The sequence below is a fragment of the Laccaria bicolor genome, genomic scaffold, assembly GCF_000143565.1.
Source record: "Laccaria bicolor S238N-H82 LACBIscaffold_5 genomic scaffold, whole genome shotgun sequence".
Taxonomy (NCBI): domain Eukaryota; kingdom Fungi; phylum Basidiomycota; class Agaricomycetes; order Agaricales; family Hydnangiaceae; genus Laccaria; species Laccaria bicolor.
In genome coordinates this window covers 1,413,882-1,438,691 of record NW_001889876.1, presented here as the reverse complement: position 1 = coordinate 1,438,691, position 24,810 = coordinate 1,413,882, and the positions used below count along the sequence as shown (strand labels likewise).

General features: G+C 48.6%; 13 protein-coding genes across 13 annotated transcripts; 4 read left to right on the top strand and 9 right to left on the bottom strand.

The window, feature by feature from the left end:
• Positions 1–227: 227 nt before the first annotated feature.
• LACBIDRAFT_232533 (uncharacterized protein) lies at positions 228–684 on the top strand (the record flags this gene model as incomplete). The annotated part of the gene is made up of 2 exons (XM_001877837.1): positions 228–373; positions 429–684. Coding segments are annotated over 2 exons (402 nt in total), but the record flags the coding sequence as incomplete, so codon positions are not given.
• Positions 685–1,210: 526 nt separating this feature from the next.
• Positions 1,211–2,862, bottom strand: LACBIDRAFT_313997 (uncharacterized protein; the record flags this gene model as incomplete). Its single annotated transcript, XM_001877471.1, has 8 exons — positions 1,211–1,258; positions 1,313–1,472; positions 1,523–1,611; positions 1,669–1,896; positions 1,950–2,104; positions 2,165–2,291; positions 2,349–2,449; positions 2,508–2,862. The coding sequence occupies 8 exons, from the start codon at positions 2,860–2,862 to the stop codon at positions 1,211–1,213; spliced, it is 1,263 nt and encodes a 420-aa protein (XP_001877506.1).
• Positions 2,863–2,989: 127 nt separating this feature from the next.
• On the bottom strand, positions 2,990–4,282 carry LACBIDRAFT_313996 (uncharacterized protein; the record flags this gene model as incomplete). The annotated part of the gene is made up of 4 exons (XM_001877470.1): positions 2,990–3,349; positions 3,400–3,529; positions 3,577–4,047; positions 4,107–4,282. The coding sequence occupies 4 exons, from the start codon at positions 4,280–4,282 to the stop codon at positions 2,990–2,992; spliced, it is 1,137 nt and encodes a 378-aa protein (XP_001877505.1).
• A 427-nt stretch (positions 4,283–4,709) lies between these two features.
• On the top strand, positions 4,710–6,119 carry LACBIDRAFT_313995 (uncharacterized protein; the record flags this gene model as incomplete). The annotated part of the gene is made up of 4 exons (XM_001877836.1): positions 4,710–4,940; positions 5,001–5,299; positions 5,356–5,537; positions 5,596–6,119. 4 exons carry the CDS (start codon positions 4,710–4,712, stop codon positions 6,117–6,119), a joined length of 1,236 nt encoding a protein of 411 aa, XP_001877871.1.
• Positions 6,120–8,550: 2,431 nt separating this feature from the next.
• On the bottom strand, positions 8,551–10,134 carry LACBIDRAFT_324287 (uncharacterized protein; the record flags this gene model as incomplete). The annotated part of the gene is made up of 1 exon (XM_001877469.1): positions 8,551–10,134. One exon carries the CDS (start codon positions 10,132–10,134, stop codon positions 8,551–8,553), a length of 1,584 nt encoding a protein of 527 aa, XP_001877504.1.
• Positions 10,135–10,950: 816 nt separating this feature from the next.
• LACBIDRAFT_324286 (uncharacterized protein) lies at positions 10,951–11,814 on the bottom strand (the record flags this gene model as incomplete). The annotated part of the gene is made up of 1 exon (XM_001877468.1): positions 10,951–11,814. One exon carries the CDS (start codon positions 11,812–11,814, stop codon positions 10,951–10,953), a length of 864 nt encoding a protein of 287 aa, XP_001877503.1.
• A 190-nt stretch (positions 11,815–12,004) lies between these two features.
• LACBIDRAFT_313994 (uncharacterized protein) lies at positions 12,005–12,532 on the bottom strand (the record flags this gene model as incomplete). The annotated part of the gene is made up of 1 exon (XM_001877467.1): positions 12,005–12,532. One exon carries the CDS (start codon positions 12,530–12,532, stop codon positions 12,005–12,007), a length of 528 nt encoding a protein of 175 aa, XP_001877502.1.
• Positions 12,533–13,168: 636 nt separating this feature from the next.
• LACBIDRAFT_293193 (uncharacterized protein) lies at positions 13,169–13,994 on the top strand (the record flags this gene model as incomplete). The annotated part of the gene is made up of 3 exons (XM_001877835.1): positions 13,169–13,507; positions 13,564–13,962; positions 13,988–13,994. Exons 1-3 carry the CDS (start codon positions 13,338–13,340, stop codon positions 13,992–13,994), a joined length of 576 nt encoding a protein of 191 aa, XP_001877870.1. The 5' UTR covers positions 13,169–13,337.
• A 694-nt stretch (positions 13,995–14,688) lies between these two features.
• LACBIDRAFT_178122 (uncharacterized protein) lies at positions 14,689–15,414 on the top strand. The gene is made up of 2 exons (XM_001877834.1): positions 14,689–15,313; positions 15,370–15,414. Exon 1 carries the CDS (start codon positions 14,727–14,729, stop codon positions 15,309–15,311), a length of 585 nt encoding a protein of 194 aa, XP_001877869.1. The 5' UTR covers positions 14,689–14,726; the 3' UTR covers positions 15,312–15,313; positions 15,370–15,414.
• Positions 15,415–15,621: 207 nt separating this feature from the next.
• On the bottom strand, positions 15,622–18,064 carry LACBIDRAFT_313992 (uncharacterized protein; the record flags this gene model as incomplete). Its single annotated transcript, XM_001877466.1, has 9 exons — positions 15,622–15,783; positions 15,836–15,977; positions 16,034–16,257; positions 16,312–16,476; positions 16,527–16,687; positions 16,738–16,905; positions 16,964–17,114; positions 17,172–17,450; positions 17,504–18,064. The coding sequence occupies 9 exons, from the start codon at positions 18,062–18,064 to the stop codon at positions 15,622–15,624; spliced, it is 2,013 nt and encodes a 670-aa protein (XP_001877501.1).
• Positions 18,065–18,239: 175 nt separating this feature from the next.
• On the bottom strand, positions 18,240–19,955 carry LACBIDRAFT_293190 (uncharacterized protein; the record flags this gene model as incomplete). The annotated part of the gene is made up of 2 exons (XM_001877465.1): positions 18,240–19,859; positions 19,915–19,955. The coding sequence occupies 2 exons, from the start codon at positions 19,953–19,955 to the stop codon at positions 18,464–18,466; spliced, it is 1,437 nt and encodes a 478-aa protein (XP_001877500.1). The 3' UTR covers positions 18,240–18,463.
• Positions 19,956–20,521: 566 nt separating this feature from the next.
• LACBIDRAFT_293189 (uncharacterized protein) lies at positions 20,522–23,030 on the bottom strand (the record flags this gene model as incomplete). The annotated part of the gene is made up of 3 exons (XM_001877464.1): positions 20,522–22,110; positions 22,164–22,677; positions 22,733–23,030. The coding sequence occupies 3 exons, from the start codon at positions 23,028–23,030 to the stop codon at positions 20,862–20,864; spliced, it is 2,061 nt and encodes a 686-aa protein (XP_001877499.1). The 3' UTR covers positions 20,522–20,861.
• Positions 23,031–23,442: 412 nt separating this feature from the next.
• Positions 23,443–24,592, bottom strand: LACBIDRAFT_293188 (uncharacterized protein; the record flags this gene model as incomplete). The annotated part of the gene is made up of 3 exons (XM_001877463.1): positions 24,077–24,592; positions 23,887–23,947; positions 23,443–23,651 (listed from the first exon to the last, which is right to left on the bottom strand). Exons 1-3 carry the CDS (start codon positions 24,158–24,160, stop codon positions 23,443–23,445), a joined length of 354 nt encoding a protein of 117 aa, XP_001877498.1. The 5' UTR covers positions 24,161–24,592.
• Between the last annotated feature and the right edge of the window lie 218 nt (positions 24,593–24,810).

Below are 24,810 nucleotides of genomic sequence, written 5' to 3'. Positions count from 1 at the left end.
AAGCTGTCCAAGAGAGATGGTAATGCAGCGAAGAACGCAGCTGGCGAACTTAGTACCGAAGGCGCGGCTGTCGTGCCGGAACCCACCAATGGTAGAGAGGGGGAAGCAAAGGAAGTCGGGCCATCAAAAACGACCGCGAAGAAGAACAAGAAAAAACGAGAAAAGTGTACGCCATCTATTACTTATCATGTCACTAGTTCTGACGGTCGTGATTAGTTGTCAATCCCTCAGAAGCCAGGCGCTTGAAGCGGATAGAAGAAAAGCAGGCGGGTACAACCTGCTTTGCTTGTCGAGAGAAAGGCCATGCTGCCAAAAACTGCCCAAAAGCTACGACAGAAGATGGGAAAGGGAAATCAGTTGGCATTTGTTACAGGTATGTCTAGGTTTCAATGGATCCATTTTTTCCCGTGTTCTCATCACTAAGTTAGATGCGGCTCGACAAGACACACCCTCTCGCGCTGCAAGAAACCTGCGGATACGGAAAACCCCATGCCGTTCGCGTCATGTTTCGTTTGCAGTGGAAAAGGCCATTTAGCCTCAGCTTGTCCTCAAAACAAGGCAAAGGGCGTATACCCAAACGGAGGATGCTGTAAAATTTGCGGCGACACTGCCCATCTAGCGAAGGATTGTGGGCTGAGAAGAGAAGGTACGCAATCGCCCCTCATTGACCTTAACTTCGGCTGATGTATTTGTTGCTGCAGATGTAGCTCAAACAACGGCCCTATTGGGAACGGGCCGAGAAGCAGGAGCGGACGAAGATGACTTCCATACCCTGAAACGGAAGACAAAGGAAGTGGAAAGAGAGGAAAAACAGGAGGATAAACTAAAAAGGCTGCTGGAGGTGAAGACTGGCGCTCACTCCGGTGTTGTGAAGGCTTTCGGACAGTTGACGCAGCCTAAAGCGAAGAAAGTGGTCTATTTTTGAAATACAGCTTTTCGCGTCTTCTGGATTCAATCGACAGCTGCCACATTCTTGACTGAACTATCGGATTCCCGTGCTCGAGTGGAGAGTTAACTCACACCAGAAGACACTTTCTTGTTGACATGAGCAGGGGACATGGAAGATAGGACGGGGTGGAATTTCAAGCGTACTTCGTCAATTTAATGGTCCGGAGGCCCCAAGACTCTTCCATGAATGCCCGACAAAGATGTCGATGGTATCAGAGTAACGTCTATAAATACAGCATCCTCAATGCAGTCAGATTTAGGGCTATCGATGCTCGTTGGTATTGCAGAAGACAGTGTCAATAGCGAGATCCTAAAAATGCGTGCTAAATGATCAATCGCTCAAAGGAAGAGACAAGTAGCCTACCTCTGGAGCAAACGGCCATTCCATAAAAGCCTTAACGAGGAGGCTCCACTCGTGAACATTCAAGCTATTTGGGCATTTCCGGATATCGACTTGTTCCGAGGGCGGCAGGTTGTGGTCAGTGAGCTTCTTGAGGAGAGTTGTCGCTCCAGGACCAAGTGAGCTAAAGGATAACTCAGCAAAAGGGCATGTTCATGCGCATGATCAACGTACTTTATTGATGCCTTCAGCGGCGTCGCCTTCTGAACGAACATCTTGCGTAAACAGTAATCCCAGTAATCCAGATGGCCCGGTTGAATTGCCTGTCAGAAAGATGACAATTAACAATAAATGAAGCAGATACCAACCAGTCTACGCACCTGAAACTCTCTGGGAACGGTCAGAACAACCTGGTATGGGTTCCCTACCCGCCGTGAATCCGGGTGTTTAGAAGGTACCGGTGCATATTTAGCATATGGCACTGGATGGAAGTGATCCTTGAACGGTTGCGTCGCTTCGTATGGGAGGAGTTCAGTGATCTCTGAAGTCGCTGCGCCCATGACCCCCACTTTACAGCGTTGGGTGCCCCCCATCGGTGCATCAAGTCGCTATATGTGATTGCATAAGCTCCTCTGGCGAGGTAATAATAGGTTCAACGTGCCTTCCACATCCGTGAACTCATCATGAAACATAAGGGTACCCGGCCGTACTGGAATAACCATTGTCTGTCTGGTATCCCGCGGAACAATTGGGCTATGAGTTGTTCTCCTAACACGGTGGTCGGGATATGCGTGATAAATGCGAGTTGAGGATGAACTAGATGAAATAACGCGCGCGTCAAGCATAAAAGTTTGAACATCAACCCAATAAACTCACCTCCACTAGTCCAGGGAACTTTTAATACATCATCAAGTTCCCCGGCGTCCTCCAATTTGTTGTAAACCCCCCATTCGTACCCGCTCTGCTCGTAAATCACGACGCGATCATCAATTGCTTGTAGAGGCTGTACGAGAAGGTAAGGGGTTATAAATAAGTGCCCGTGGATCAGCTTGGGACTCACTTTGATGTATTGCAGGTATAGATTGTTGGGTTCAAGTACAATCAATTTCTTTATCCGCTCTCTTGGAAGTTTAAGAAGGGAACGAGTGAGCTGTCCCGGACCTGCACCATATCTTTAAACCACTTTCATCCAAAAAAAAAGAGAACACAACAGACGGACCTGGATCCGACTCAATGATAACCTTCCCCAACGAACCCTCGGGTACAAGAGCATTCGCCAACGCGTCTGTCGTGTTTGGATTCCTTAGTGAAATGCGAGTAGATGTCTCCTTATCGTGAGGGAAGTATTTGCGCCATTGGTCAATCGGAGGAAGGTCGCGACCTCTTGAAGATTCGTAGCCTTCGACTTCGTATATAGGCGTCGGTAGTTTGGTTTTAGGTTTCTGAAGCTTCGTAGCCTCCGATACACCTACAAAAGAACGGCGAGACTCTGAAGGTCCCCTTGAATGACATGGTCGGCGCAAGCTCTTGATATTTCGCCAGGAAGGAACCAGCCAAGGCGACCGTGAAGACATGTTGAAGCTTCAAGCAGGATACATATAATCACGTGAACAGCTTATTTTTGAAGGCAATGGAACAACTCTAATCCAAGATTATTGTACACTACACGATAATACAGCTAACACAGGTTATACAGATCCATTACTTGTCCACGAAAATCAAAGGAGCAGCGATTTTCCCACTATCCATCTTGCACATGGTCGGCATTGAAACCAGAGTTGCGTCCCCATTTTTCAGTTTTTTCTCCTGCTCTTTGGTCTCCCGACGTACCCTCTCCTCTTTCGTCTCATCTCTACATCGCTCGTCGCCCTTACAGGAAATGCCGAGCACCTCCCTGACGTTGATCGAGCAGATGATCATTACGAATGCCCATTCAGGCACGACGTTGAGGAGGTAAAAAATGGCCTTGTCCAGCGTCGAGTTATTTGAGCCAGGGTCAAGGGAATAGTAGGATGATGTCGTGAATGACATGATTGAAAGACGATAGATAGCCGGGATTGCCTAACTTGATGTGTCAAGCGTTGAAAGCAACGATTGCAAGCAATACGCACAAGAAAGATGGTGAGGGCAGCAAGCACTGAACAAGCCCTTTTATTGACCCTGCCCATCCGATAGTATGCCCAGATGCACATGCCAGAGATAACGAACAGCTCAAATACGGTAACTGCAGTGCTCGTATACCTATGAGATGATTAGCACCGAAGGAATGGTTTATACAACGGCTCTACCTTAAGGCTTGGTTTATTGTGGTCTGCGTGGGGTCGTGACGCTGAGATACGATTCTGCTGTTCCCCATAAACCCAGTGGCCATCGCTGCTACGAATAGTATTTGAGTCATGTCATGAATCCGACGTATCCAGAATCGTGTCCTGGGATGGTCCGGAATTTCCATATCAAACGCTGAGAAGTTCGAGTTTACGGAGAAGTTGTAATTGCTGGAGAACATCGATTTAGAGCTCGATGTGAGGGTGCCACCATGCTCCAGATGCTCCTTCTCTTGGACTTTCTCAGTCTGGGCATTCAACATGTCGGAGCCATACGTTCCGTTCACCAGGACTGCGCGCATCATCCCAGCGAGATCTTGAGAAAGAGCAACAAATCCCATGGCAATAGTTGTTTGTAGGTACTCGACCAATCCTTCGGCCGCTTTTTCAGGCGGTTGACGAGATATTACAGCTCGCAACGAAAACATCACGGTCCTGAACCACGAAGTTAATGACTCTGAAATTGAGCAGAGCTTGGCGAGTTGGCCACGAACCTCTCAACGACAAACGCCGTCGTTCCAAAAATCAAAAAAGAGCGCGACCTCTTGCTGACTATACGCCAAATAGAGATAGGTATAAGCAAGCCATAAGTTGCCGCAAAGACGATTGAGGGAACCAGGTCGTGAGGAAGGGAAAAGCCTCCAATGAGTGAGGGGAACGAATCGGCCATGGTGGCTGGGATCAAAGCTGGTCCTAGAAGATCCTGGTGAAAGGACTGCGGTCCTTATATGCACGTTGTATGCACGGTTCTTTAAACTTTCACTCCAGAAATCCTTGCTGCGGAGGCCGAGCAAGCGCCTGCCAATCGTGGTAGACATCAGTTCCTGAAGCTATTCTTGGTAACTTTCAGAATTTCGTAGACTGCGGCTCGGCGCCAACTCGGCGCTCACAGATATTCATCTAAGTAAGTATGTATGCAGATTAGAAAAAAGCAAGAAGTTAGAACGGGGGCAATAGGTTGGCAAGAGGCCGGTGTCGTTGGCAACGATATCTGAAGAGCTTTGAAAGTAAACACAACAGCAGACATGACGGAAGCAAAATGAGTTACCTCGCTTCGACAAGTACGCGCAGCGATGCCGCATTGAGAGCCCGTTGTAATGCCTAAACACATCCAAGTTCACTGGCGCGCATTGCGCCCTCTTTTATTTCTCCTCGCCTTTCTAGGTCTTGTCACATACTATTTCTACCACACATCTCGACCACCTTATCAATTGTACACCACCATCGCGACCACGGAAACGAAGGAATCCAACAAACTAGTCGGAAACTCGAGAGGCCATAAATATGTCAAGTTTAAGCAACTTCGGGGTGCTGGGTTCAATAACCAGGTGCGTTTGAGCCCATTCTCGTTCATTGCGCTTGGCTTATTGAAAGTTAAACCTCACTAGGCGCAGGAAATTCTGTTGTATCATCATCTTGCTTTACAAACGAATCGCGTCTATGTATATCAGCCTCTCATATGGCGTCCACGAGGTGAAAAGGCCACAGTGCCTCTATCCGCGTTCCTAAGCGGTCCAACAAAAGGGAGCATCAACGAAGAAGTATTTAACAAAATTTGCCCCGAGGGCGAAGTCACCCATGTACAGCTGTTTTCGGGCGATTACGAAACGCAATGGGCGCACGCAAAATCGGTGTTGGAAGGCAATGACAGGTGTGTCGTTGTCGATGATTGGATATTCAACTGGAAGTGCGTTGTTTTTTCCGCATCAAGTTGTACCGGTGCTGATGAATATCATGTGTAAGCTTCCTTGCGTCGGCGGGCACTCATCCAATCTGGCCGACCTTTCAGAAATATCTCGCGAACCATTTTGAATGGTCAAGCGATGTCTTGAGAATAGTTGACCGCGTTCAAAATGCACTCAATTTCCGCGATAAACCATCTTCAAAGGATCGAGATTCCTACGTAGCGCTACATCTCCGACGTGGTAGGTCACCTATCTTCCGTACACATCTTCGCATCAATACTTACTTCCCTTCTCACAGGTGACTTCGAAGAACACTGCCGCTACCTCGGCGAAACGCACACGGGGTTCACAACATGGGCCACCCTCCCCCTCATCTCCGACTCCATTCTCCCTCCAACACTCGACGTGAACAACGGTACCTCCGTGATGGAACACTGTTACCCATCTCTCCATCGCATCCTCGACGCAATCACACACCAAGTCCGATCAAGGCCCCACCTGCGTACCATCCACATCTTGCATGACGGCGCCTGGGATCACCCGCTTGTCTATCTGCAATACTACAAGCTTAGAGAGGCATTGACGAACTCGGAGTGGGCGGAGCAAGCCGGGTGGGCTGGTGGGCCCATGCGCAGGGTAACGCAATCCGCGGACGCGCCGAAAGTTTGGGGAGAGGGCGACTGGGCGGTATGTGTAGATGTTGAGCTGGCAAGGCGGGCGGAGGTGTTTATTGGGAACGGGTATTCGAGTTTGAGCACTCAAGTCGTGGCATTGAGGTTGGGGGCTGATGGTGGGCAGCCGGAGGATATCACATTTGTTTGAGTTGAGAAGGTTCGGTGGTGCTATTTATTTCTTGTCAAAATCTGTTGTGTTGTAGAGGTATATTATTGTAGTATGTCGAAATCTGTTCTCAAAGTTCGGCCTATGTGGTTGGGACCTCATTCTCCTTCTGGGGTACTCTGTTGAAGAGAACAGATGTAATGTTCGGAGATCGATTCAAGATAGCCTTCATCATCCAAGGCTTAAGGTGGATGGGATCGACTTTGGGACTTGGTCTAAGTTGAAGATACAATGTCTTTATTCCAGAAAACAGTGTCAAAAGTCCCAAAATAATTCGGAATGTGTTGGGGCTGTCCAATAGAGTCATGTCGCCGGCCAAAGACACAGATGTGAACTTTGAAAATTCTTGCTCCCATATCAGGCAAATAGGTCGAATTCCGTTGCAGAGAGATTTCATTGATGGTGCAACGCTGTCCATATGGATCATTGCGAAAAGATCAACGTTGGGTCCAATGGAGACACGAAGTTGTGCGATGGAGGTGGCAGTAGTTGTGATGTTGAACATTCCTTCTTTACTGATATAGAAAGCCAAATAGATTTCTCTTAACCTCGGAACGGTCAAAAACCTGCCAGCAGAAAACATGAAGAAGAGCATTTCTGCGGGGGCAGTCATTAAGTATCTTCATGTTCAGAACAATAGGGAAAGATGGGTTGGTGGTGATTCCACCCGAGAACCCTGCTTTCCATGTCCAAAGATTGAAGTCAAGTGTGTCAAGAAGTGGAAGTCGAGCAATAAAGGCCAGCGCTTCGAAAATGTTTGTTAGATTTCCGACGCGCAAAGAAGTGACTGAAGCTTGAACGGCCACCGCTAGTCGAGAGAGTATAAGGGACCGCTCAGCTGGTGTATAGAATGGGTAGGGCCATGCTAAGCCGAGGGTGAGTGCTTCAATTCGAGATTGCTTTAGCAGAGTGAAAGTCCAGTTGGAACAGGGCGGGGTGAAGAGGCTCATGGCGTCAATTTCCATCCTGGTGAGCGCAACCTTTTGCAAAGCCTCAGGAGAGCAAGTGAGGAGTAAACGAGTTCCCTTCCTATCGTTCCTCTTATACTGCCAATCTGGCGAATCGTTACGGTGGACGAATTGGCGGAATCCCTGAGTAATAATGGAACCACTGTCCGGTTCATTAAATATGTAACTCTGTCCAAAAAAGCTCCCTGGATTTATGATGGAAAGAGCTTTGCATGATTTCGTGAGGATCATATTGAGCAGGTTCTGTAGGATATCAATCCCATACTTTAGTTCCACGTCATCAAGGCGAATCTCTTTCTCCAGAGTGAAAGACAGGACGACCTCATCAATCGTGGTCAACCTTTGTATGAGATGGTGGAGTCGACGTAAAGGTTGGGAAGCAGGGCAACCCCACTGGCCCAAATACCAGGCAGTCTTGAGGTTGCACCGAAGAGACTTCATTCGTTTGATATGAAGACCCGATAGCAAGGCTGATAGAGCGTCAGCCGTTGACGGGGCCCTTCTGGTATCAAGATCAACAGTGCAGTGGGTAGGATCCCGAATTCCGTGATGTTCGAGTAGTGCCGACGTGGAAAGGTAGTTGAGTGAACGACATGTTGGGAATAGATTAAGAAGAGAGTCTGCGGGTAAGCAAGCCAATATTGCTTGGATAATTTCTACGGGTATATCAAGTAGCCCAACCATGTTGACGGCTCAAACGCTGATCCCAATTCCCTGTGTAAGTATCTCTTGATCAGTGAGGTCCTTCAGCTTTTGATTACGCCAACGTACTGCGGGAAGGGTATTGATTTAGTCGCGTGGTAGCACCTTGCGTCAAAAGTAGAGATTAAGCTCGAACGTCACTGGCACTGTTCAAGTTCATGCGGAGAGATGGGGAGTGCAGAATATTTTGTAACATATACAAACAATGAATCGAATTGCTCTTCAACTTCGTCCAACCCCTTCTCTAATCATAAGCGATGCGCCGATGTTCTCCCCCCTTTCCCATTTCGCTGCATCCTAGTAGAGAAATCTACTACGTTAGACAGGTCGCAAGGGAGAAGTTGGTGGAGCACGTGAAGCAAGAGCAGTTAAGTACTTGTGCTTTGACGTTATAATCTCCCAACCCACCAGCGCATCGCCTTGAGGGGGATTCGTGGAAATAATGGAGTTTGTTGGGATAGCCAAGATGCCTGCCATATCCTCTCCATATACTGCGCATGCGACGTGTTTATTGTGAATGGCTATACGAGTTTAAGTACCCAAGTCCGAGCGCTTTGAGGTTGGGGGCTGATGGTGGGCGTCCGGAGAATATCATGCTTGTTAGTTGAGAAGGTTTGGTGGTGCTAATTATTTCTTGGCAAAATCTATGGTGTTGTAGAGGTATATTGTTGGAGTATGTCGAATGCCCGACCTGAAAAGCAAGATGTCTGGTTGGCAGCAGGCTATCTATCATAGAGTTGGGCTTAGCACCGAGATGTGGTTAGGACCTCGTTCTCATTTTGGGCTACGTCGTTGAAGAAAATAGATGTAATGTTCGGAGATCGATTTAAGATGGCCTTCACCATCCAAGGCTCAAGGTGGATGGGGGTGAGATCGACTTTGGGACTTGGCGCAAGTCGAATATGCAGTTGCTCTATTCCGGAAAACAGCGTCAACAGTCCCAAAATGATTCGGAATTTGTTCGGACTGTCCAGTAGAGTCATGTCGCCGGCCAAAGACACAGATGTGAACTTGAAAAATTCTTGCTGCCATACCGGGCAAACTGGTCGAATTCCGTCACAAAGAGATTCCATCGATGGTGGAACACTGTCCATGTGGATCATCGGAAAAAGATCTACGTTTGGTCCGACAGAGGCACGAAGTCGGGCGATGGAGGTGGCGGTAGTTGTGATGTCGAACATTCCTTCTTCACTGATATAGAAAGCCAAATAGATTTCTCTTAATCTTGGAACGGTCAAAGGCCTGGAAAAGATGAAGAAGAGCAGTTCTGCAGGGGCAGTCATGATCTTCATGTTCAGAACCATAGGGAATGATGTACTGGCGATTCCGTCTGAGAACCCCGCTTTCCATGTCCAAAGATTGAAGTCAAGTTTGTCAAGAAGTGGAAGTTGAGCAATAAAGCCCAGCGCTTCGAAGATGTGTGTTACATTTCTAACACGCAAAGAAGTGACTGAAGCTTGAACGGCCACTGCTAGGCGAGAGAGTATAAGAGACCGCTCAACTAGTGTATAGAATGGGTTGGGCCATGCTAAGTTGAGGGTGAGTGCTTCAACTCGAGATTGTTGTAGCATGGTGAAAGTCCAGTTGGAACAGGGCGGAGTGAAGAGGCTCATGGCGTCAATTTCCATCCTGGTGAGCGCAACCTTTTGCAAAGCCTCGGGAGAGCACGTGAGGAGTAAACGAGTTCCCTTCCCGTCATACCTCTTATACTGCCAATCTGGTGAATCGTTGCGGTGGAAGATCTGGTGGAATGCTTGAGTGATGATGGAACCACTGTCCGGTTCATTAAATATGTAACTCTGTGCAAAAAAGTTCCCTGGATTTATGATGGAAAGAGTTTTGCATGATTTCGTGAGGATCATGTTGAGCAGGTCCTGTAGGATATCAATCCCATACTGTAGGTCCGCTTCGTCAAGACGAATCTCTGTCTCCATATTGAAAGACAGGACGACCTCATCGATGGAGGTCAACTTTCGTATGAGACGGTGGAGTCGACGTAAAGATTCGGAAGGAGGCCAACCCCACTGGCCTAAATACCAGGAAGTCTTGAGGTTGCACCGAAGAGACTTCATTCGTTTGATATGAAGACCCGATAGCAAGGCTGATAGAGCGTCAGCCGTTGACGGGGCCCTTCTGGTATCAAGATCAACAGTGCAGTGGGTAGGATCCCGAATTCCGTGATGTTCGAGTAGTGCCGACGTGGAAAGGTAGTTGAGCGAACGACATGTCGGGAATAGATTAAGTAGAGTGTCTGCGGGTAAGCGATCCAATATGCAAGCCAATATTGCTTGGATAATTTCTACGGGTAGATCAAGTAGCCCAACCATGTTGACGGCTCAACCCTGTGTAAGTATCTCTTGGTCAGTCAGATTTTGATAACGTCAACGTACTGCGGGAAGGATATTGATTGAGTACTTAGTGTGGCAACGCCTTGCGTCAAAAGTGCAGACTAAGCTTGAGCGGGCAGAGTGGGTAACATATACAAACAAATTATTTTCGTCCAACCCCTTTTCTGATCATAAGCGCTGCGCCGATGTCCTTCGCCATTTCGCTGTATCCTAGACGAAATGTGGAGAAATTTACTACGCTAGACGGGTCGCAAGGGAGAAGTTGGTGGAGCACGTGAAGCAACTTATGGTTTAACGTTATCAGCTCCCAACCCACCAGCGCATCGCCTTGACGCAGATTCGTGGAAATAACCCAGTTTGTTGGGATAGCCAAGATGCATACCATATCCTCTCCATATACTGCGCATGCGGCAATTCTCGATGAACTCGGTGTGGGCGGAGCAAGCCGGATAGGCTGGGGGTAACGCAATCTGCAGACACGCCGAAGTCTGGGGAGAGGGCGACTGGGCGGTATGTGTTAGATGTTGAGCTGGCAAGGCGGGTGGAGGTGTTTATTGGAAATGGTTATTCAAGTTTGAGCAGTCAAGTCGTAGCGTGGAGGTGGGCGGCAGAAGGTGGGCGGCCGGAGGATATCATGCTTGTTTGAGCTGGAAGGTTCGGTGGTGCTATTTATTTCTTGGCAAAATCTATTGTGTTGTAGAAGTATATTATTGAAGTAGGTCGAAATCACAGAGTGGCAGCAAACACCGACCTAACCACGAACCGCAAGATATCTTGTTGGCAGCAAGCTACCTCTCATAGTGTTTGGCTCGGCAGCGAGATGTGCTGGGCTACTTCGTTGAAATAGATGAATGTAATGTTCGGAGATTGATTTGAGATGGCCTTCACCATCCAAGGCTTAAGGTGGATGGGAGTGGGATCGACTTCCGGACTTGGCCTAAGTCGAATATGCAGATCCTCTATTCCAGAAAACAGCCTCAACAGTTCCAAAATAATTCGGAATGTGTCGGGACTGTCCAGTATAGTCATTTTACCGGTCAAAGACAGAGTTGGAAACTTTGAAAATTCTTGCTCCCATATTGGGCAAATTGGTTGATTTCCGTTGCAAAGAGATTCCATTGATCGTAGACCACTGTCCATTTCGATCGTCGGAAGAAGATCTACGTTGGGCCCGACAGAGTCACGAAGTCGGGCGATGGAGGTGGCGGTAGCTGTGATGTTGAACATTCCTTTGTCCTTGGTATAGAAAGCCACAAAGATTTTTTCTAGTCTCGGAACAGTCAAAGGCGGCGGCCTGGAAAACATGAAGAAGAGCATCTCTGCACGGGCAAAGATTGTCTTCATGTTCAGAACAATAGGGATGGACGTGGTGTCCGAGGACCCCGCTTTCCATTTCCGACGAGAAATGAAGTTAAGTGCGTCAAGGAGTGGTAGTTGTGCAGCAAAGCCCAGGGTTTCAAGCAAGTGTGTTATATCGAGGACGGTCAAAGTTCTGACTGAAGCTTGAGCGGCCACCACTAGTCGAGAGAGTATATGGGACCGCTCCGCTGGTGTATAGCCTAAGTGGCGCCAGTTTAAGCTGAGGGTGAGTGTTTCAATTTGAGATTGCTTTAGCATAATGAACGTCCAGTTGGAGCAGGGCGGAGTGAAAAAGCTCATGGCGGCAATTTCCATCCTGGTGAGCGCAACCTTTTGCAAAGCCGCAGGAGAACAAGTGAGGAATAAACGAGTTCCATTACTATCGACCCTCTTATACTGCCAATCTGGCGAATTGTTGTGGCGGACGAATCGGCGGACTCGCTGAGTAATACTGGAACCACTGTCTGGTTGATTAAATATGTAACTCTTTTTAAAAAAAGCTCCCTGAATTTATGATGCGAAGAGTTTTGCATGATTTCGTGATGATCGTGTTGAGCAGGTTTTGTAGGATATCGATCCCAGACTTTAGATCCGCGTCGTCAAGGTCGGTTTCTGTCTCCATGTTGAAAGTCAGGATGACCTCATCGATCCAGGTCAACCTTTGTATGAGACGTTGGAGTCGAAGTAAATGTTCGGAAGGAAGCCACATCCACTGGCCATTATACCCGCAAATCGTGAGGTTGCACTGAAGAAATTTCATGTGTTTGATATGAAGGCCCGCTGTTAAGGTGCATAGAGCGTCAGCCCTTAATGGGGCCCCTGTGGTATAATTGTCAAGATCAAAAGTGCAGCGGGTAGGATCTCGAATTCCGTGATGTTCGAGTAGTGCCGTCTGTGCCGACGTGGAAAGGTAATTGAGCAAATGACAAATCGCGAATAGATCAAGAAGAGAGTCTGCGGGTAAGCAAACCACTATTTCTTGGATAATTTCTACGGGCGTATCAAGTAGCCCAATCATGTTGAGGGCTCAAACGCTAATGCCGATTTCCTGTGTGAGTATCTCCCAATCAGTGAGGTCCTTCAAGATATGATTACGCCAATGTATCACCTCTCTGCAGGAAGGAAGTTGAGTAGTAACCTGGCAGCACCTTGCGTCAGAAGTAGAGCTATCCGCTACGTGAGTAAGGGTTCTTACTTGGTTCTTACAAAAAGAAAATCTCAAAGTCAGTCTTGTTTGTTCTTCTTGTGACCCAGCTCGGCTCTTCCCTGGCTCTTCCAGTCCTCCAATTTCAGATGAACTCATTTATTCAAAATCGCCGTTCAACTTGATCCGAGTACCCAGATTGTAGCGTTGCGATGTTAGTATCTCAAAAAAGACTCGAAGGAGAACAGAAGCCAGGTAACATACATCATCATACATCATGTGCAACCAAATGAAACCCCTTCTCTATCCATGAACCGACGTTGTCCCCATTTCCCCATTTCGCGGCATCCTAGACGAAATGCAGGGAAATCTACTACGCCCAAGGGAGAAGTTGGTGGAGCACGTGAAGCAACAGCAATTATCGTTATCAGCGCATCGCCTCGAGGTAAATTCGTGGAAAACGGACTTTCTTCAATTGTTGGGATAGCCAAGATGCCTACCGTATCCTCTGCACATACATACTGCGCACGCAGCAATACTCGAGGAACGAACGGATCACACGTCTAGCGTTGGTTGGAGCACACACCATTTACACTGCCAAAACAGTCACCTATAAACCCTATAAAGGCTTGCTGTGTGGGCTCAGGAAGCAACTCGCCTTGGGCGTTCTAGCCTTCAAATGACTTTCCCGACCCCCGTTGGAGGTACTCCGCTACCAGTCGATTTTGCACCATCGGTCCTCTTCGCTGTTCTGTATGGCATTCTCGCTCCCTTTGCCATTTTCCGTTTCTTGCAGAGGAGGACCAGAACCACACTATTGATCAGCACATTGGCATTTGCTATCGAAAGGTGAGTCACAGTTTGTATGTCTGATATTGCCTGCATACCCATTGTCGTTCCTACAGGATCGTCATTTTCTCGTTGCGCGCGGTGCAGGCACGTAATGAGTCACGTAGGATGTCAAAAGGATTGGCAACATACCTGCAAATCAGTTTTGGAATGGGATTCGTTGGCATTGCAAACGACCTGGTCAAACTTCTAAGGTGTCTTCTCGTCAATTCAACATATGGGTCAGAAACATATGGCCAATCTGCCGCGGCGGCTACTAAAGAGTGCTACATTCCTAAACCCCCGGAGGGTACTCCCGATAACCCACGTCAGCGCTTTTGGGCACGCCGGTTCTCTGATTTCTCCAACTTGGCATTTCTTTCGGCCACCGTTCCTGGGATTGTCGCGAACGTAAATTACGGGAACCTTATACTCAATGAACACCAACGCGATGCCGACAGGACAGCTAGACTTAGGTGCGCTATATAATGATTATTCTAGTTCCTGAACTATACAAATGCAACGGAAAATAGATACGCCAGCTGTGGTGTGGCCCTTTTTCTTCTTATCGTGCTTGCCTGTGCGGCCACATGGTCTCGTTTAAAGCAGCCTCGTACCAGCAAAAGAGCTTGTTGGACCATTGCTTTAATGACGACCTTGACGGCAAGTTATCTTTGAGTGGGCCTATGGTTTTTGATCTGATATCGTTTCTTGCACAGGGGACCATCGCAATATACAGGTTGTCAGTGATGTATCATACCACGACCTCTTGGACGTCGACAGGGCCTGGGACTTTAAACAGTTCTGGAGCAAAAGCGGCATTCTACATCTTCCATGTCCTTCCTGAGTGGTTAGCCAGCGTCGCTTTATTTTCAACAAGCATCAGGAAAGCATTCGGGACGGGGTTAGTGGGTGATTACAGGTTCAAAGATGAAACACCGGCGGAGCGTCAAACGAGGTTGGAAAAGGAGGCAAAGAAAGCGGAGAAGAAGAAAGAGAAATCGGGGTTTTATGAGATGCCTAGCATAGAGCCCAAGGTTTGATTCTAATTATACTGCGCAGTCCACTATGATATACCAACCAGATATACCCTTGTGCCTATTCTTCCATACCTTATTTTTCAATGTTATATTATGCATAATAATAGAAAAGATTGAACGTGTACGCGTTGTTTGGTGAAAGTCGAAAGCAAACTGTGCATCAACAACTTCACATATCCCAGAAAAAGAAAAAGAAAAATATGGAAAGCAGTACCAGTGCACCGCCGGCAGCATCTTCAGTCCTCTTTGCTCGGGGGGTTATCGCCCGTCTCGCCATCTGGGCAACCCTCCGGATCGCAGTCCAAGAAAATTGGGGTGGGGCTCACGGCGCGGAAAAGCGAACCTGGCTCGCCTCAGTCATCGTAGACGCGTTCGAAGACCAAGTCCCCACGCCCGACGACCAATACATCGAAGAGATGCTCCTGCAAGTGATGGCAGACGAGTTCGAGGCGGTGGTGGAAGATGGGAGTGCTGAGAGCGTCGCCCAGGATATTGTGAAGATATGGGATCAGACGAGGATTGGGAAAGACGATCTGGTGAAGAAGTTTGAGGAGTTGGCGGAGAAGGTGAAGGGGAAGAAGGCGAGTGCGCAGGAGAAGGTGGTCAGTGATGATGAGGACGAGGGTGATTGGGAAGATGAGGAGGGGGATGAAGAAGATGAGATGGAGGAAGATGAAGCCCCGCAACTTATGCAACCTCCTCCGGAAGAGCGTAAGAAGGAAGGGCCTGAGGTAGACGAAGACGGATTCACGGTGGTGAGAGGCAAGGGGAAAGGTAGAAGATAACAGTACGTCGTCGCCTCTTTCCTCCCTTCCCCGATTCATAATCTCGTCTTGTTTCTAGTTAATTATACTCCGGTCACCAAAATGACAATTTTCAAGGCTATCCACAATGCGACTGAAATGCAACTAGCGACTAGCTCACTGTGGCAAGTTCTGCGACTTTCAAGAATCCAGGTCAGCGTCAAGGAGAAGAACGCTCCAATCCTGGAATCTTTAGCAATGCATGCAAAAAATGATACGCATGATACTCTCTCTTGCTTAGTGCCATGATATCCATGTATCTTACATTACCCACAATATATAACACGCAGCACTACCAGATTCGCTTGACCATCGTATACCGCGTCAGATCCTCCAACTTCACCCTACCCCTCTTCTTCCCTACATCACCAGGTCTATATTCCCCAATCTCAGCCGTACGCGGTACATCATCGCGATCACTGTCCAGAAGGGATTTCAACTCCTTGTTGTATTTCTGAAGCAAAATGAATTCAGCTGGCGAAGGACAAAAAAAAACGGGAACCAACTTGTTCCTCTTTCCCTTCCCCTATAGGATCTCTACCAAAATCGTTCACGACATCAGCCACCTCGCGGGCCTCCATTCCTGACCGCCGACGCGTAGCATAGCTAATGAGGTTAACGCCGATTATAACCTTGATAACTACGAAACTACAAAACACCATCAGTTGGCTGAAAAAGTAGGAGAGGAAATCAAGAGCACAGACCATAACCAAAACAGAACCCCCATCGCAGCCCACGTCAAATAATGGGCTATCTCCGCGTTCGAGAGAGACCACACTGTCCACGTCCAAGGAGATGTAAAGTCTGAGTTGGCAGAGAACATCAAACTGATCGACTGGGAGCCGACAAGGATGGCGAGTGCTGCTAGGGGTACGGAGGCAAATCCTAATCGGCGCGCCACAAGAGGCGATTGATCTACGAAAGTGTGCTGCATTCATATTGTTTCAGTCAGCAAGCGTGCAAAGAATTTTGGGAGACTCACCTTCCTTGCCCCACGACGACCAACCGCGCTCCCGCTTGCGAGGTCTCGACAAAGCACGTCCGTGAACCGTTCGTATACTGATGGTCGGATGTGGTTGAACTTTGTGATGAATGCGTGTTTGAGCCAGTCGACCAGCATTTCCGAGATCATAACTGTCACTACAGGCTGAGAAAAAAATTTCAGAAACGAATATCAGAGGCGTGGTGTGCACTCACGTAAGATATCGTCCAGAGCACGTTGTTCCCTCTAAACCAACCGAAGCTCTTTGGAAGTATAAACCCTTCAGTGAAGTCAAACTCAGTCCCACTGAGTTCAATGAGGTTACGGAAAGCAACGATGCAGAGCATAAGAGCGAGTGTAAATCGTTCAACGATATCTGGTAATTAGTTAATTAACTTGAGCTGCTGCGGGGAAAGTGCGACAAACCGGCACAGGTGATTTGGAAAAGATTGTCCTTTTCAAACTTCTTGAATACACTACCCTTTATTTCAACGAATTGGTTCGACACCAGTAGCGTCAGAAGGGCATGGTCGTACGAGTTGATGGCGACGTTGAGTGCGATGAGTTGATACACCATTACGAGGGCATGAGCAACTAGAAGGAATAGTTTTCATGTGAACATCAGCAGCACGGAAGGATCAAATGGACAGACCATTGTAAAGGGTTGCGAGGAAAAAGAAAAAGAAGGGACGAAAAGTATCAGTCGTCACGGGTATTCGGTGGGAGAGAGGTTCCAATATCGACCGGGAGAACAACGAGTCAAGGATATCTTGTCCTATTGAAGCACATAATCGGTCTGCGATCTGATACAGATATGTCAATGTTACAATACCGTCGAGTTGCTATGAGATCTCGCAGACCTCAAGGGCGTTGAAGATGACATACAACTTGATTGTGTCTTGTCCACGAATAGCATGGTAGATCTTACTCGCGTCGGTGAGTGGGTTTAGGATGAGCAGGGATATGATAAGCAGCAGCGCTCGCAATAGATCAGCTTTTTGAGATGGGGGTAAGGGAGGGGCGGATCGCCTGAAGAGGTTCGAGAGAAACCGAAAGAGGGCAAGAGCAAAGCGGATGGGGAGGATGGTAAACGTATAGAGGAACGAGTCGAAACAAAGGATAAAGCCAAATCCAATGATCTGTGGTTAAGAAATGTTAACAAGGAGTTGGATGGCCGTAATTAACGACGTACCTTTTCCATGGCCAAGGGCATGCTCAAAAAATTGCTCACGCGCTCCCATTTCATCTCCTGATGAGAGTCAAAATCCGTCGCAAGCAACTCCTCACGTAGGTAATCCCACAATGAGAATGGAGGTGCTTGAGATGTTGATGGAGGAGCCTCCTCCTCCGGAAGGAATGTTGGGGAAGTGGGGGATACGGGCGAAACAGGTGTCGGAGGGGTATACGGCCGCGAAGGTAAGAGCGGGGTGGGCGGCAAAGAGGAATACGCAGTGGGACGCGATCGTCTCTCAAACATATGAGAGTCTGGCGTCAGTGAGCGTCGACGATGTCTCGTGTGGGTGAAGGATGGCTCTTCATTTTCGTAGTCAGAGCCTTCACCATATCGCAGACGGCGACGGAAGAGCACGCTTGAAGTGGCTGGCGGCGGGCTCAGTGAGACTTGCCTGCTACGATTGTGAGGTCGGAGGGGTGCTGAGGCAATGGACCTAGGGGAGCCTGGTGGCCAGCCAACGGTACCCGACGAGAAACGACGTATTTTGCGTGAACGCCGTGGTGAGTGAGTAGTAGCCATTTTCAAAGACTTTCGAAGGTTGTCAGACGAATAAGTACTGTCATTTCTTTCTTCTTGGACAACGGCCGTCGATGTTGTTACCACGTTGTACTCGGCGTCACCTCACTGTCACCTGGCGTCACCAGACGCGTTGAGTCACGAGATTCACGCGGACAAGGCTCAAATAAACCGTAGGTTACACGAAAGTTGTCATTTCAAAGTACACATGAATTACAAAGGAGGGTGAAGCATGCATAACGGAATGCCACCGTGGTACAAAAGGAATGTCGTGTCGCCGTTGCGAGTAATGAACGTGTGTGTTGCAGATGATACAATGCAGGAAAAAAGGAATGTCGTTCAACCTGGAATTTAAAAAACGACACAATGAGTAAACTGTACATTTCAGAAACACAAAAATAATCATGGTTTGGAGTTAGTGATGATGGCAGGGTTCTTGTCGTCTCTTTCGTAAGTGTCGCCTGGAATGCGGTTCCAAAAGGTTGGGTCCACCTTTTCTGAGACCAGAACATACCCCTCAGATAAAGACTCTTTAGAGGACCTGACGGCTAACCCCCTCTCGCTGCTGTGTGGCTCGCGCTTAAAGACACGCCGGCCTGCTGTAGTCTGGTACTGGGGATGCCTGGAAATCGAGTTGGGAGGACCACTGGCAGCAGCCAACGATGGCATGCGCTGACGATAAATAGCGGCCGCTGAATTTGAAGGTCTATTGGCAGAGGCTGAAGACCCAGTGCGGTTACGATGCCCGGAACCATGCGCGTGGAGGGCTTTAGGAGCCGAAATGGGAGAATTGTTCACAGAGGCTGAAGACCCAGCGCGGTGACGATGCCCAGAATCATGCGCTTGGAGGGGTCTAGGCGCCGAAATGGGAGCATTGTTGGCAGAGGCCGAAGACGCATTGCGCTGGCGGCGTATAGAATTATGCAGAGGTAGGGTGCTAGGGACCGACATAGGAGCGTTGTTCACAGGGGCCGAAGATGACATGCGTTGACGGTGGACAGGTCCACTGTTGGACGTTGTTGAGGCCGTGCGCACGACGGGGCGATGAACGGTAGGACCATCTCTGAGACGCGCATTGACACCCAAACTTTGGGTGGAGTAATTGGAGTGAGAAGTGAGGCCACTCTGTGACTGAACCGAATATTCCCCAATTTGATAATATCTTCGAACTGCCTCCGGATAAGCTTCGACCGTGGGACGGCTAAAGGAACTACTGGAGTCATTGCGATGGCGCTGAAGGGGTTCCTGGCGGGACTCGGACTGTTTTCTACCTTTCGCTGCCTCGATGGCATTATAGCGCCGCCTCTCTTCAGCTAAATCGGTGGGCTTCAATAAAATACTGGGTGGCAGAAGGTCAGGATAGATATCATCCAAAGGAGCAGGGCGAGTGCTCGGTCTAGTTGGACGATATTCGGAGTCTGTACTGGGGCGACTGATAGAGGAGGAAGGAGTATGAGTTGGTGGCGAGGGAAATTGAATCATGATGTCCGAATTTGGGACAGGTTTTTCTGCTTCAATCTTGTACAGGTCGATAGATTTGAGGGAGAACTCCATTGGATGACGGATATCCGACGCCTTCACAGGACGACGACCCTTCTTATAGACTGGCCGACGACTAAATGCCTCAGGCGCTATCAAGTCGTCAGGGTGGCGAATATCAGAAGGCTGCAACGGGCGTTTCCCTCTATATGTGGGCCGTATGTGACCTGGATCGCTGGGAGGTAGCAGCGGCAGAGAACGAGAATAGCGAACGGTCTTGTCGCGAACTTTCTCATTCTTGTCGCTGCTGACTGGAATCCTAGTGAAAAAAAAACTTGAGGTTGTGCAATGCCTCCAGGAAAAAGACAACCCACTTCTCGAGAACCTTAGAGCGTAGCTTTCGGAGTGAGTCCATCTGGGTTATCGATTGCTATAGTTCCAAGTGGTCAACACTGGGATGGATCAAGCTTCGATGGTGCGGGGTGGGGACAGAAGTGAGCGTATCTGAAGCAGAAATTTTATGGCCAGTGTTCAATTTATAGCGAGAAATGTCCTATTCCTAGAAGGGGTAGGCCACCCGAAAGACTCCGCATTGTGCCACTGACTGTGGCCATAAGGTCCATGTGGCCATGGCCATTGAACATAGAGGAGCATTTACAAGAGATTTGGGCCAAGATTCGTTCAACGGTTTGATAAATCAAACCGGATGATCGCCGGCTTTGCTTGCAGCGAACCAAAGTTGATATCCTGCATTCCTAATTGACTCTGAGGAAAGACGAGCGTCAGAATATTGGTGAGGATAATGGCAGTGGATTTAATGGATTCCTCCATGGGGGTGGCTGCGAGCCACTTCACAGGCACCATTCGAGAATTGTGGATCTGGCCATGGTGGAAAGGGACAATGGGGTCAAGACATCTGATCTTCCGAAGTTAGCGAATGATGCGTTCACGTGACCGAGTTCGGTGACTTTCAAGGTGAAATTGGATGGAAACATACAAATCTAGTTGATTTTACAGGAGTCTAAATCTTCTACTTTTCTTCCTACTAAGGTAGCACATATATAATCTCAGAGGGCAAGCAAGCGAAATTCCGATGCGTCGTGGCGCCTTTAGCGTCCGGGTGTATGCAGTGGATGGTGGGCAAGGGCAAATGATTCCACAAAACGAGAAAAGGGGATGATAGAATGTGCAGGTATCATGAATGAAGATGCTGATGCGTTGAAAATAAATGCGGATGATGAGAATGCAGGAGACCATGGATACTTAAGCATAATTGAATGATGATGATTTGAAGCAGATAGATGAGGAGAACGAGCATGTTCTAATCCTCAAATGCATTTTGGAAGGGATCGATTGGACGTTTGCTAGAAGCCAAAGCAGCGGCTGCAAAAGACTTGGTGTCTCGCCCGAGCCGAGCGTTCTCTCGATGCCAGATCGCCCTTACTTCTTCCTCACGAGGATCAGTAGCCTCCATAGCAGAGCCAGCGGCGGTGGAGATACCAAGCCCTCGAAGGACTTCATCACCCCAGACACCATCCGCTAGCCGCACTTCACCGACTGAACTTCCACCAAGACTGCCGCCGAAAGACGCCGTTCTGCCGAAAGTCCGTTTACCCTTGCTAGGGGACGATGTTACAGAGGGAAGCAGCGACGACGAAAGCGTGATGAGGCCAACTCCTTCCAGCATATTGAGGAGGTCTCCAAACTCGCTTCGAGAGGCGGGCTCAAAGATACCGTCATCGGTTCGAGTGAGGACGGCACCGTAGTAGGTATGAAGCTGTGTCATTTCGACCCCAACACTCTGGCCAGAGCTCATGTTCAAGGCCGATGCGGTACGCTTCACAGGTGAGGCTGACTTTTTCGGGGATGCTGAGACTGAAGCGGATGGGTTGCTCAACGAAAGCCCAACTTCCAGTCGCTTGAAGGCGAGGATAATAGCTAAAAGCACCAATCGTGTTTGAAGACCGAGGTTGTGGGTTTTAGTGACAGTTTCACTGACGCTGTTATTCGCTAGAGCAGCCGGCGCAGTTGAGGCCGCGGCAGGCTTTCGCTTAGATGAAGACGGTGTGTAAGCCTTTAAAGCCGCAAGAATGTGTTGAGGGCTAACGGAGGCTTGGGGCGTATTGAGTGGATTCACATCCGTGCCACTATTCTTGGCCGCGGACTGAGAGACAGCCAAATCAATTGCACCTCTGAGAACCTCAAAAAGACTCCGAACATCGCCGGTTAAGGCGGCAATCTTCTTAGTCAATAACATTATTGACGGAGGGGGGAGGAATTTCCTTGCATCGACTGATGCGGAGTCTTGTGCCAAAGGATTAGGCTCATAGAGGGGATGTAAACGGGATTCGAGAATCTGTTGGAGTTGCGACGGAGTATAGGGCGCGAAGTGAAGCGTCCGAACGTTCGCCGAGGGTGCGAAGGTGGTCGCAGCAGAAGAGGTGAGTGTGTGAGTGTTAGCAATGCCAATGAGACGCAGATATGATGGGACAGCCTCAGGAAGAGAAAACAGCGAAGCAAAGGATTGAGAATTTGGGGTGATGTGGTCCAATTCATCTAGGATGATGATGCTATTGTGTGTAACGGTTAGTTCGTCGAAAAAAGCCAGGCAGGACAAACTTACCACTTGGTCTCGAGAGATGACAATAATACCTCGACGGCATTTCTATTGTGAGCTTTCTTCGCCCTTGTGGGTTTCTGTCGACTTGCGCCAAGTTCTTCAATTAACCTCTTCCATAGTGCGTCGACATTTTGCAGTGCCATGCAATTGATGGAAATGACTTGAACCTGGTCGTGGTCGTCGTGGAGGGAACGAATGATCGAATTCACTAATGCGGTCTTGCCGGTACCCGGCGAGCCAGAGATGAATAGACTGGTCTCGGCATTGTCAGAATCCATTGCAGTTCCATCGATGTAGGCCGCAAGGAAATCACGAATTGACTCGCGTTCCGAATCTCGTCCTGCAATCAGACTGTCGGCATTATTACATGTTGAGCGAAGAAGAGCACGAGCACGGGCATGGATAGGAACAATGGAGGCGGGGGGTGTAGGAGGTGGTGTGGAGATGGTAAGGTGTGAGATATCTGTGACTGGTGTGGCAGGGATGAGGCTGGATGTCGACGAGCGTCGACGGGGGCCTGTTTAAAAGATGTCAGAAGGAGTTTACGCACTCTAACCGAGAAATATACTAACCAGGTCGAGCCCGAGTTGGCGTCATCAAAACCTCTGTCGCTGTGCGCCGAAGGGCTCTTGCAGCCCTGGGAGACACAGGTGATGAGTCCCCATTGACAAGTTCAGCTTTGAATGGGGGAACGTTCTCCTTATTGCCATCAGAGTCGGTTACCAGAGTCGAAGTGCGTGCGCGCTTCGGGTTGGGAGTTGGGTCGGGGGTTTGCAGCTGCTCGCAGGACCTTGGAGCTGGTGACGAATCTCGAGGTTGGTGGCTACGTTTGCCAAGGACAGAACTGCGGGTTATCCGAGTTGTCTGCATGTCGTCGTCGTCGATGAGATTGAGAGCTGGATGTCGTTGAATGTCGACGGTTGAGGACAAGACACAACATTTGAGCTCGGTTGATTTATGGCAAACACTTTTCAAGCTCCGCTCTTCGTCGCGTCAACGCGTCGCGCTGTCACGTGGAGAACGCGTCTTTCAAAGTTTCATTGTGTTTGGCCGCGCTTGGCGAGTTACCTCTCACCAACTTGGACAACGCCTGAGGTGGTTATGTCCTCCACGATGCTTTTTCAAAGTTTCATCAACCGACTGTTACCTGTAAACAGTAAAGGGAACATTTAATATTCGCGTATCCATTTCGATATTAGGTCTTACTATCAATACTAGGCCATACAACTCCCAGAACAAGGCATCCTACTTCCAGACATTCTAAACGGGCTTCTTAATTCCTCTATGAGCCGGAATTTCGCGTTAATTCAACGGTTGTGCCATGAGCTTCTGGTAAACCATTCAACAGCAGCTGCAGATAGCGAGCTGAGACTCTCTCCATGCCCGAGCCGAGGAACTCAAATCTGGATACATCGTCCGCATTAACCGCGAGCACCTCTTCAAGCTTCTTACGAGGACGAAGTTGTGCTACACTCGCTAAATACTCTCCCTCTGGCACGCACCCCATAATGATTCAATCATCCTGCACAGTGTGGCCAACACTAGGCTATTCTTTCAAAGAACATTGGGTGCCAAAGGGCATCAATGGAATCCGAGGCTCAGAAGAGACCACAACACGCAGCTTGGCTCTCACAGGCGTTGCATCCAGTGATAATGTTATCGAATCCGAACAAGTATTTCTCTCAAGTGACAAAGTGTGCTCCCGCTACTTTGAGGAATTACAAACCGCCAAAATCACAATTGACACCCATTTGCTGATTCCTCTCCGCTCCACCGTCATTGAACATCTATGACAAGATGATCAAATATCAATGTATATGTCGCTCTCACATTCAAGGAAAGAGTACTTGAAGTTCGTCCTCAGAGGTTGACGTCATCTCCATTCATGCATAATCTCTGCGTCGGAAAGCACTCACGCAAAACAGCCTCAATTCTGAGCTCAACAATTGGCTTCCTACCCACCGTTGCTGATCGACTACAATTTCTCGACCCTTCCCCATCGTTGACGGGTATCATCCACGCCTGCCGAGCCCTACGTTGGTCGTAACCATGACCTAAAGTTCTTGACAGCTGCATTCCCTCAAGTAAAACAGGTTTACGAGTTCTTCTGGACCGTTATACGTCCAGATCGAAGAAACTCGTCAAAATGTGGGATGCCGTTCATATGGACTGGTTGAGTTATTTTCACGTATTTTATGAAGAAATCAGCGTTCTTGTCTGTAAAAAGCTCGACATTGCGACATTCATCGCTCACCTTCGTCGGCTATCGGTAACTGTGACAGCCGGTGTGGTGATCGTGTAATCAGATAGACCGCCTAGAGGCTAGGAAACCTTGAGGACCACCACAATGTTTGACCTATTCGCGAGAAGCGCTTGTCGTGCAGCATTTTGGCCAATCGTGCAATTATGAGCAGGCAGCACAAGACGTCGCGCATTGCCCACACTGACTCCAGACCAGGTCGATCAAGTTCAGATAAGAATTTTGCTTGGCACATGCTGACCACGAGTATTCTTTACAGAAGCCCGAAGTCTGGGCAAGAGACTGAGAGCAGATGACTCATCAGAGCAGCCCCTGTTCGGGGTGTCCATATCTCAGTCACGAATCAAGAGGAATCCTTATCACGACCATCACGACCTTCTAACGAGCGGT